The 12,515-nt window shown below is 33.6% G+C and overlaps 1 protein-coding gene and 1 pseudogene across 2 annotated transcripts; both read right to left on the bottom strand.

Annotated features, from left to right (window-relative positions):
- Positions 1-204: 204 nt before the first annotated feature.
- On the bottom strand, positions 205-293 carry BDCG_16688 (annotated as a pseudogene). The gene has a single exon. The product of its transcript is annotated as a tRNA-OTHER (tRNA).
- An 11,474-nt stretch (positions 294-11,767) lies between these two features.
- Positions 11,768-12,190, bottom strand: BDCG_16687 (uncharacterized protein; the record flags this gene model as incomplete). Its single annotated transcript, XM_045425888.1, has 1 exon — positions 11,768-12,190. The coding sequence occupies one exon, from the start codon at positions 12,188-12,190 to the stop codon at positions 11,768-11,770; it is 423 nt and encodes a 140-aa protein (XP_045280314.1).
- Positions 12,191-12,515: the final 325 nt, after the last annotated feature.

Raw genomic sequence — 12,515 nt, 5'->3', positions numbered from 1 at the left:
TCAACTCCAGCCCAACGCTTGATTATCCCGGAGCAAATCACGCGTTCCCATCATCTCAAGTCTCAAGAGCCTACGGAAATACACCGACTTGCAATTAGTTTACACGATATTAACTCCCATCCCAGATCATAGAGTATTTGTTTGTAGCGATTTGTCACCCTGTATCTATTAGAAACCTGAGGTACTTGAGTTCCGGATTTAATGTATCCCCTGCGGGTTTCGAACCCACACGCCTTGGTTTCCCACGCCAAGGCGCTACCGGGTGGCCGCATTAACCATTCGGCCACCGGGGCGTATCAATGCTGTCATGACTGGGGAAGAATTCAAGAACTTTCTACTGAATCAAATTGAAGATCACTGCAATCATAGCTTCACAGCAGCACAGAGATTTAACTCATTATATCAATGAGATAATGAGAATCCTTCTGATTTCAATACAAGATTTGAAGAATATTGAGAGAAATTGACTGATGATTTGAATCAATTAAAAACACAGCTTTATCTCATGAAGCTGACTCACAAGGTGCAGATAATGATATCACAATATCAGAGTTCATTAATTAATTACACTGAGCTTGTCAATCTGACTTTCTGAATCTATTTGAATAATCAATTCTCTGAGAAAAAGGTTAATAAGATTTCTTCTAAGTAATCAATGATGAGATCTAAACAGCACTGTGACAGCTTCAGTGTAGAGAAAGTAAAGAAGAATTTCAAGTATTCTGATTCTTCACTCACTGTGAAGAAATATTAAAAAAGATTTGATAAAGACCTCTGTTTCAACTGCAGAGCTGGTGATCACTATGTCAGTGATTGTAAGAAGCTGAAGAAGAGAAGAAACTGAGAAGATATCTTCTCAAAGTTAACTTCTCTTCTGATAAACATATCTGTGAAAGATAAAGAAGAGAAAGAAAAGAATTGACAATTCTCATATCTCTGAGTTCATGTTATAATCACAATGCAAACTCTGAATGAGAAGATACTAGTGAGATATCTACTTAACTCTGAGACAGATGTTAACTTCATATTCTATTCCTTTTCTTTGATAAAGAATTGAAAGAAGATAGATCTGTCAGATCATGTGAAATTTACTGATGAAATGAAATGTCACTGTTTTGACATAATTCAAGTGAAGTGTGTGATCACAGACTCAGAAGAAATCTTTAAGAAGAGCAGTCTACTTCTTCACATAGTCAACATCATAGATAAGAATGTCATTCTAGATCTTTCATGATTGAGAGAAAACAATCCTCTTATTGACTGAGTTACTCAGGCATGATGATACCACCTCACTGATGAAGAGACAGTGATAGAGAAATCTGAAGAGTATCATTGAAAGAATCTTGAGAAAAAGATTGAGTCAATATACTGTATAGCAGGTGATTGAGACTTGAAGACAGGTGAAGAAGTCATCATTCTCACTGCAAGATTAGCAGCAGTATTCATCATTGAAGATGAATGTGCATGATGTCTCTTTACAGATTTTAAGAATATCTTTTTGAAAAGAGAAGCAGTGAAGTTTTCTGACATCAAGATACAATATAAGACTCATCTTGAAGATAGTGTAATAGCACTATACAGGCCTCTTTATAACTTGTCTGTAAAGGAATTGAATGTTCTGTACAAATATCTTGAAGAAGTGCAATCAAAGAACTGAATATGTTCATCAAAGAGTCTGACAGAAGCATCTATACTCTTTGTGCCTAAGAAGAATGATAGACTATGTTCATGCATAGACTACAGAGATCTCAATAAGATGACAGTTAAGAATTGCTATTCATTATTATTAATTAATAAGATGATTGCTTGATTATCTGAAGTAAAGATATTCTCAAAGATTAATATACAGAATATCTATCATAGAATCAGAGTTAATGAAGACAATGTTTGAAAAATAGCTTTTTATATCAAGTACAGTAATTTTGAATATCTTGTTTTATCTTTTAATCTTTGTAATGCTTCAGCCATCTTTCAGATCTATATAAATAAGGCACTGCAGGGCCTTGTCAATGTCTCCTGTATAGTATACTTGAATGACATTCTAATCTTCTTAAAAATGAAGAAAGAACATGATACTCATGTTTAAGAAGTATAGAGTTGCTTAAGACAGTATCAACTCTATGCAAACACTGAAAAATGCTTGTTCTACATGCAGAAGATTGATTTCTTAGATTATATTATTAAGATGAATGACATTTCAATGAACAGAAGCTGAGTCTTCATCATTGAGAACTGACCAGCATTGTGAATGTATCATGAGATGTAGATATTTCTAGAATTTGTAAATTTCTACAGATGATTCATCTATACATATTCACAGATTACTGTCTCTCTTACAGATCTGTTAAAGAGAAGTGTGAAAGACAGGAAAATGAAACTGTTTATTCTCACTCAAGACACTGTGCAGGTGTTTGCAGAATTGAAACAAGCTTTCACAGATGTTATAATACTGAATCACTTTAATTCTGACTTATTCAGTCAGTGTAAGACTGACATATTCAGGAATAAGATCTGTGAAATCTTTTCACAGTTGACATCAGAGGTCTTTCAACATTGAAAGAATCAGAGAATAATTATCTCTGAGAAAACAGGCAATGAATTGTCTGTGAAAGAAGACTTTTTCACAGAGTCTATAAGATGCTATGAATGAAGATCAGTGATCTTCTTCTTCAAGAAGTTATCACTCACACAGAGAAGGTATGATACTCATGATTAGAAGATATTAGCAATTATTGAATTCTTTAAGATCTGATAACATTATCTTCAGAGTAGTAAGTACTCAGTGCAAGTTCTCACTGATCATATAAATCTACATTACTTCTTGACAATAAAGAGCTTGACAGAATGTCAATTCAGATGAGTGGAGCTGCTTTCAGAGTATGATTTCTATATCTGATACTGTTCAGATTGGCTTAACTCTACTGATGCACTGTCTAGACAGCTTGATTATAATATTATTAATGTGAAGAAGAATTCTATAAAAGAACCTCTGTTATCACTGCAGAAGAAGCTAGCTGCAGAGAGTTAGAGTTCTCTGAAGCTCAGAAACAGTGCTGAAGAGACAGCTGCATGACTCAGTATAGAAGGTGAAAGAAAACCCGGATTCTCACAGAAGACTGATACTGAAGATCATGAGCTTCTCATGTCATATCTTACAATTATTGAATTGATAAAGAATGAAACAGTCTACAATCTTCTAATCTAACTACTTTTGAAATTCATTGATAAGTTATAGAAGGAGAACATCTCTACTGCAGCTTGAATTCAGAAGTTGAAGAAGAAAGAATCTGATTTGAACTTGAAAGAAGCAGACTCTGAGCAGTGCAGTGTTGCTAAGAAATCAAGTTACTGATAACTAGAAGAATGTGAACTTCTATTACTGAATGATTCAGTCTTCATTCCTTGTAGTAGAGCAGTGTGTCAGAAGTTATTGAGAATTCATTATAATAATTCTCATGTGAGACACTTCAGATTAGAGAAGACTGAGAAGCTTCTAATATATAAATATATTTAAGACAAGCTCTGAATAGATGTCAAAGAGTATATTGAGACTTGTAATATCTGTTAAAGAATAAAGATTCTACAGTATAAGTAATACAGTGAGTTGATATCACTATCTGTTTCAAAGAGTCTATGATAGAATCTATCAATGGATTTCATAGTTAATCTGCTGAAGTCAACAAGAGTCAAAGAATATGACTCAATTTTAATCATTGTTAACTACTTCATGAAGATGATCAGATATATTTCTACTCATAAAAAGATTAAAGTCTCTGAATTGACTGACCTGTTTTTAGATATCATTATTCATAATCACAGTGCTCTGAAATCATTGATAATAGATTGAGAATCCCTCTTCATCAGTAAATACTGATCAGCTTTTTGCTATTATCTTATGATAAGATATCTTCTCAGTATTACATTTCATTCACAGACTGATGACCAGACTGAATGTCAGAATCAGACACTAGAACAGCATCTTCAAGTGTTCTATTTATATTATCAGAATGATTGACTCAAACATCTTCTGATCACTGAATTCATATATAACAATGCAAAGAATGTAATCTTAAAGATATCTTCTTTCTATGCTTATTATGAATAGAATTCTTTATTACTCAGTGATGTCACAGATAATATTCTGAAGAGAGAAATAGACAGTCAGAATGTCAGACAGATACAGAGAATGAAGTATCTCTTAGTATCAGAAGTAAAAGTAAGATTGAAACTTTTGAATAAAATCTATGAAAAGATGATGAAAAGCATTCATCACACTCAGAAGTGATAGATGAAATACTATAATTGAAAACATCTTCTGATGAAGTTTTCAATAGAGAATCAAGTGCTACTTTCAGCAAAGAATATCAAGATAATGAGACTGTGTAAGAAGCTCAGTGAGTAGTGACTAGAATCTTTCTCAGTAATAAGAGTGATAAGTAAGCAGATATATAAGTTGAAATTACTTACAGAATTGAAATCAATTCATTCTGTTTTTCATATTTTCTATTTAAAGCTCTATAAGTAATATCTCAGAGTGAAGCTGTCTCAGCTAAATGATATTAAGATAGAGAGTGATACTGAATATCTTATGAAGAAAATATTGAACAAGTGAACATATTACAGCAAGCTTCAATACCTTGTTAAATAAGAAGATTATTCATTGTCAGAGAATTCATGAGAATCACTTGAGTATTTGAAAAATGCTGAGAAAGAGATTGTAAGCTATGAGATAGCTAGTAGAAATCACTCTGTTATATATCAGAGACATTGAATAAGAAATACTGCTTAAAGACTTCTTATTTTTCTCAAAGAGTTTTTTAGAGATGATCTTGCAGTGATGAGCTGATATCTTATAGACTCTGTAGCACTCTTCTTCTATTTTCTCTCAAAGGATTTTTTAGAAGTTTAATGAGACTATACAAGTGTAAAATTCCTGAAGCAGTTAATAAGAAAAGAAAGAAATATTTGAAATTAATAAAAAGATTAATATTAATTGACTTACAGGCTGCTGCTAATCTAATGAGACTGCAGCCTGTTGAAAAAGTAAAAAGAAGGAATTCTCAGATCTACTCATTAATAATCACACTCTTATCAAACTTATTCTTCATCATTGAAGTCTCTGATATCAGTATCTTTATGTGCTGAGAAGTTAGTACTGCAGTGTCACAGAGAAGTATACTGTAGAAGAGCATGAGAGATGCTTGAAGTGTTAACTTATTAATTTATAAAACATCTCAGTTATCTGCTTCAATTGAAGTGAGATTCTCTTCAATGAGTGATTAATCTTCATAGTACTTTCAATAGCAGCATCAGCTGATTTCTTCTTGAGATCAGCTATTCTGAGATGTTTTTTCATCTTAAAGACTCATGCTTTCACCTCTTTTTACAGATGAGTAAGAGAGACCTTCTCAGTCTTAATAGAATCTGTCAATACTTGAAGCTCTGAGACTCTTGCTCTGTACTGCTTGAGTATCTAGACTTCTTATCAGAGTTAATATAATGTCTTTCTGTGAAGTAATACTTACAGAGAGACAGAAGTTATTATTACAGATACAACAGAAATAATAAGAGTGAAAGAAGAAATAGATATATAAAATTCCTTCTTTCTTCAGCTGCTTAGCATAGTGCAGACAAGTAGTAATATCAGTCAGAGGCCACACTAGAGCCTTCTCACAGAAAGAAGATAAAGAAATCACAGAACTCTGCAGACTCAATTCAGCAGTATTTCAAGAAGGGCTCAGACATGTAGAAGAGAAACTACAGATTGAGCTTCTTAAAGTCACTGTCTCTGAAATCAAGCTCTTTCCAGGTTCCTCTCTGAATGATCACACAGAGTCATACATCACTGTATTGACTGAGGGGGGGGGCGGCGTCACAACAGTGATGAAGAGGGCAGAGAATGAACTGAACATAGACAAACTGACTGACAGAAGAAATGACATCTCACTGCAAGGCATGATGACTACTGCTGCAGCTGTAAGAGAAGCAGGAGAAGAAGAAGATATGATAATGAGAGCAGTGCTTCTGCAGCTCATTAACACTGCTGTCTCTGTCTTCAACTGAGCTTTCTTAGCAGCTATGAAGGCTGCAGCCGCATCACAAAGACATTTACTTACTAGAAAATATCAGAATAAGTTCTTGATTGTTCTTCAAGAATGATACTCTCATACACTCACTATTGTAATTGAGAGAGAAGAAAGAAAAATGTTTCACAGAGAAAGAGAAATCTTTTTGAAAAATCCTGTCACTACTGTTAACTTTGTCCCTAAAAACACATCACTTTTGCAGAGAATTTCATATATAGAATGAAATATATTGAGAGATCTGTAAGTCACTTATTAACTACATTTTTCACATTTCAAATTGATATATAAGGAACTCACTTATCACATATTTGATTTGAATGAAGATGAGAAAAGAAAGATCTATACAGTCAGCAGAACAACTCATCTATTTCTTTATACAGTATATATACTGTCAATTGATTAGCAACTGTTACTATACAACAAAGATAATTTCTAATCTGATAATCTTGAGAGTATTGAGACTATGCTCTTAAAGAGAAGAATATTGTTATACTTCTAGCTATGTCAAGATCTTATTGCAGTTTCACATGATCTATTACTTTCATGCAGATGATTTCATCTCATTCAAACTGGTTTTCAATCACTCTATAACATCATTCAGATATATCATAGAAAGATCTGATTGATAAATATGAGAATCTCACTTCTATACAAGGTCAGCAGATTACTTTTTCTTGATAGTGAGACACTGCTGAGATATCACTCTGGCTATTCTTGCTTATGAAATGAGAGAAGGGATCTGCTCATTATCTATATAGAGTAGCTAGATACTGGCTCTTCATAAAAGAAGTCAGTGATTTGTTTTTCTTCTACTGAAATATATATGAGAGTTACTGCGTGTCTCATACAATATTCTTAGTATACTAAGTATCATATCTGTGATATCCTCGCAATAACCCTGTAGCCTACGAGCTCGCTATTCAAGCAAGATAGTCAAGCTCATTCATACAGCTTCTCAAACAACTACCTCTACGTGACGCCGCCGACTAGCCACCGCTTCGGTTCCGTCATGTTACAGAAAGTATGAGAATCAGTGATTGAAGTGAATATTTATACATGTATGTGATGATGTATGCAGTGAGGCTTCAGAGTGAAAGAATCTATATACATTTGTAACAGCTGAGAATCAGTGATTGAGAATGACTGAGAATCAGAGTATACACATTCAAGAATGAAGCAGTTGAAATCTGTGAAGTGTAACAGAATAGTCTATATAATTGATTGAGTGCAGCCTGCCACATTAGTCCTCTTCTTTCAGAAGTAGTTCTCATTGATTAAGAACTGCTGTTTCAGATAATATGAAACTCAGAGTTCAGATTGATTAATCATAGCTGACTCATTTCATAAGATATTATTAGTCACAGTCACAGAATCTCTTATTAAGAATATCTTTAATCTCTCACTCAAGTTTATTATCTTCTTCTATGATCTCTGATGACTGCTAATTGAAAGTCAGTTGAGAAGAGAATGAGTCAGTGACAGTGTGACAGAGCAAGCTTGTATGAAAGACATTATGAATCTCTGATGATATGTCAAGACAGTAGTTATAACTATCTAGAACATCTATCACTTTATACCTGATATAATAATAATCTAGTGTATGAGATAAACATGTGATTTGTATATTTTTAAGATTCAACTATACAAGATCTTCTATCTTATACTGCTCTGTGAGATCTTATCAGATATTGATTTGATCTTCTTGATCTTGTTTTGTAATTGTTATAAAGGCCTCTGCTCAGTTACAGACATCTCAGAGCTTTGTTATTATATTATCAGTGATTTGAATTGAACTGCAGGAATTCAGTGTGAACTGTATGATCTCTAAAAGATTCAGTACTTTTATATAATATTTATATGTGAGAAAGAATGAGCTTATATCTGTTGAAATGACATCTCAATCATTGATAGTGATCTCTGTGTGTAGAAGAAGATCATGTCAATTATCTTATAATTAATTACAGAACTTATAAAGATAATTCTTCACAGTCTGAATTATCTGTTCTGATGCATCATTGATCTCAAGATGATAGATAGTTGATAAGCAGTGTGTAATCTTGAGAACTTGACAGATTCTTATTCAGAGAGTGCTTATGAATTAATACCTCTGATCTGATACTATAGATCTCAGTAATTCATACATCTGATAGAACAGGCTCTGTAGAAAAGCTTCAGTGACTTATTCAGTATTCATTTTATCACAAGATTTCAATATTATATCTTTACTCAATTAATTCACAATGATCAGAATGTTTCTACAACTCTTACTCTTAAAGAGATTGATAGTGAAGTTAATTATCATATCTCATCAGATTCTATCAGAGATATCAAGTGATTTCAGCAGATCTTTTCTATAGTTCTTTCATAAGATGATGAAAGAATAATGATTACAGTTTCAGATGAAGTATCTGATACTGTTTAATATCTCAGATCAGTAGAATTCTTGAGAGATCATTCTATACAGTTATTCATAGCCTGAATAATCAGTTATATATGAATTATGCATCTCTTGCATTATCTGAGTGTGTAAGAGTTTAAAGTGAGAGACTCAGTGTTGTTTGTGAAATTATAGAGTATTATTGTCATTGATTGAATATTCTGAGATATCAGTTCTTATACATAGTTCTGAAAAGAATCAGAGTGCTTCTTATTATACTGCTTCAGTGAGTGCTTAAAGAAGTTCAGCAGTTTGAGCTGTTACATGCCATAATTTATCTAGTGTAGATTTAAGAGAAGTTGAGATATCAGTGTCAATGTTAGTATCAGTATCAGTTTGAAGAGAGAGTGTTCTAATCAGAGAAGTGTGTATAATATCATGAGTTATTCTATCTTGATCAACTAATATCTTTGAATCTAGAAGCTGATATTCTCAGTTCATTCAATAAGTGTCTGCTACATTGAAAGATATATCTTACTCTCTTTATGAGAGAGTATCTATCATTGAGTTCTGACTGCTAAGACAGTAGTGTATTGTAAAATGAAAGTAGCTTAAGAACTCAGATTATTGTATCTATTATTCAGTGAGTTTACAGATAGTTATAAAGTATTTGAGATTCTTATAATCTGTGATTATCTTAAATTCAGAGATACTTCAGAGTTCAGAGTCTTATTCTTCTAAACAGTGTATGATTGCAAGAAGTTTCTTGTCATAGATCTCATAATTGCATTCAGTGAGACTCAGTTTCTTAGATATAAAGATACATGATTATAGAATATCTTCATTATTATATTATAATATCACTTCTTCTGTCATATAGTCAGAGAAATCAGTCTCAATAACTATCTCATGATCAGAATCAAATGTTATCAGCAGAGAGGTATTAATGAATATCTTCTTTATCTATATAAATGCAGCTTCAGTGTCTGCTGATCATTGAAATACTGAGTCTTTCTTAGTAAGATCTATAATTGATCTCACAATATCTAAGAAGTTTTGTATAAATCACTGATAGAAGTTAGTGAATCTAATGAAGCTTTGTACATCTTTCACAGTATATAAAGCTTCTTATTCAAGAATAGCAGAGATCTTCTCAGAATTTATTCAAATTTTCTTATCAGCTTCTATGATGAAACCGAAGTATGTAGTGCTCTTAACTTCAAAATCATACTTATCAATATCAATTAATAGTTCTGCTTCTTGTAGTTGTTGTAATATTCTTCACATATGCTCTTGATACTCTTTTCTGAATTCATCAGTGAAGATGAGAATATCATCTAGATAAGTAGATGCAAACTGATTAAGAAAATCTCAGAGTGCTCAGTTGATATACTTCTGAAATGTACTGAGAGTGTTAATCAGTTCAAAGAGTGTGACTATTCATTCAAACAGATTATAATATGTTCAGAATACTGTAAGCTATTCATCTTCTTCAGTAATATAAATCTTATGAAACATAATAATGATATCTAGCTTTGTAAACTATTGAGCTTATCTGATCTGTGCTAGAGTTTCATTGATGAGAGATAAGAGACATCAATCTTTCTTTGTCAATCTGTTCAGATCTCAGTAGTTCACACAGAATCAGAGTTCTTTATCTGACTTCTTTACAAAGAGAATAGAAGCTGCAGTGAAAGAGTAACTAATATGTATAAATTTCTTATTTAATAGATCATTGAGTGTCTTCTGAAGAAGAAGAAGTTCATCTTAAGATATATTATGAAGAGAGTCTCACAGTGACTCAGAGTTCTTACTATTCTTCTTTTCTAACTTGATACTATGATTCACTTCTGAGTCTTGTAAAGAAGATATATTTATAATATTATCTTATCAGAAGACATCTAGATATTTATAATATTATTAAGAGAGTTTTGTGTGAGAATCTGTTATTATAGTATAGAATAATCTTTCTAGAGCTTTCTTGATATTAGTTAGACTGATGAAATAGATTAATATATAATTCTACTGTTAATGACTTTGTCAGCACTCAGCAGTTTTAATGACTTCTTTTTCAGAGTATTTTATAATCATTAACAGAGATCTGTGTCAGATCTATAGTCTTATGAATATCATCTTCATAGATTCTATCATTATTAGAGAATATTAAACTTCTGTTTCAAGTATTTATCAAGATATCTTATTCAGATAGTCAGGCAAGTTCTAACATTAAATCATAATCAAGATTATCAACTTCATATACATAGACGTCTTCACACTGATATTCTTCAACATCTATGTTTAGTTTTATCATATAACAGATACAAACATCTTTTGAATCATTGAATTCTGTGAGAAGTCAGAGTTTTGATAAGAGAATACACTGAAGATTATAATATCTTACAACTGAAGATTTTATTATTGCATAGTAATATAGACTGCTGTCTATTATAGCTTTTATATTATGCATATTATCAATCACAGTAGATATAAGAATTGCATTTATTGTTATTTTCTCTTTATATTATTATTATCTGATCTCTTCAAGCTTCTGTTTACAAATTTGAATAGAAGCTAATCTTTTCTCTGTTTCATCAGAGTATCTTTATAGTTATCTTTCAAATCTTTCTTCACTGCAATGTACTTGATGCAGACAGATACTCATTCATTCTTTGAATAAGAAAGCACTGATCTTTCTCTCAAGTATGAAGACATATAGATTAATCAGCAGTTGAAAGCAATGAATTCTAATCAGTTACAGTTAATGTATACTTCATATTAACATTGATCAGCAACTTCTTCAGAAGTGATCTCAGAGACTTAAAAGCCTGTTTATATTGAGGGTCCCGCGGTTGGTCGGCCCTTCTACCAGCAGGCGCTGGTGGTGATTGAGCTCTTTTGTCCCAGTAGCCTACAGGTTATGAGACTGTTAAGTGTGAGTCCCGCTGTGGTCAACATGCATGAGTTCAATCCCAGAATGAACTTAAAAATTCCTAACAAATACTCTGAACATTTTAACAGTGTCAAGAGACATCCCAGGAGTGTGCCCTAGAAGTCCCGTGAGCCCTAGAACTGACTGAGTCCATTATTAAAAAGAAGCCATTGTGAGGAGATCACTGAAGGGAGCTACTGAGGGGAAGTACTGTACTCTGTGGTAGCTGGTCCGAGGGGGGGTGTTGGGGGTCCCGCGGTTGGTCGGCCCTTCTACCAGCAGGCGCTGGTGGTGATTGAGCTCTTTTGCCCCAGTAGCCTACAGTTTAAACAGTGAAAACTCTTGCTTATATATAGACATTTGAATCTATTCAGTCTATGACATCTGCATCAACCGCTCCACCACGAACTCGCTCGATTTTTCGAATAAGAACCCGCCGATAGATCCATCGAAAAGCCCTCGATGATACGAGCATTTTGACCCCATCGCCGACCGCATACCCCGCGTGGTGGTGGAGTTATCCAGCCAAATGTGAACCAGACGTCGTTCAGAACTCCTGCGTGGGATTATCCCCCATTCTCCCCTACCACACCACAACCCCGGGCCAAATTGCCATACAAATTGTAAGGTGAAGAGACCTAGCCATATGCACCAATCTTCTCGATTTTGGAAGATCCCCGATCTGTAGTTGTGGAGATATCTGAGGAGCGACCTCCGTGAAAACCCTGTCCATCTTTGATGTTCCAAAACACCAACGCCAAGTCCCACCCTCGTACCGCCCTTCCCAATCTGGCCCATCCCTGGCAGAAAAATACAAAAAGATACCTCAGCAATAATATCAAGCACATAATCAACAGCCACTTCTGAAGTGCAACCTCCGCGGTCTGTCTTCAGTGTATCTAGACATCAATGCCAAGTCTCACCCTTGTACCACCCCTCTCAATCTGGCCCATCCCTGACAGAAAAGTACAAAAAGATACCTCAGCAACTGTACTCAATACATAATCAGCAGACACAACAACTATAGAATCAGTATATCTCAAGATCTGACTGAGCCTTTGATCTCTGTACAGTGAGATATATTAAATCTAGTTTTGATGATCTTAATATTCAATAGATTCTG

The sequence above is a fragment of the Blastomyces dermatitidis genome (genome assembly GCF_000003525.1).
Source record: "Blastomyces dermatitidis ER-3 genomic scaffold supercont1.3, whole genome shotgun sequence".
Lineage (NCBI taxonomy): Eukaryota > Fungi > Ascomycota > Eurotiomycetes > Onygenales > Ajellomycetaceae > Blastomyces > Blastomyces dermatitidis.
This window is presented reverse-complemented; position numbering and strand designations above follow the sequence as displayed.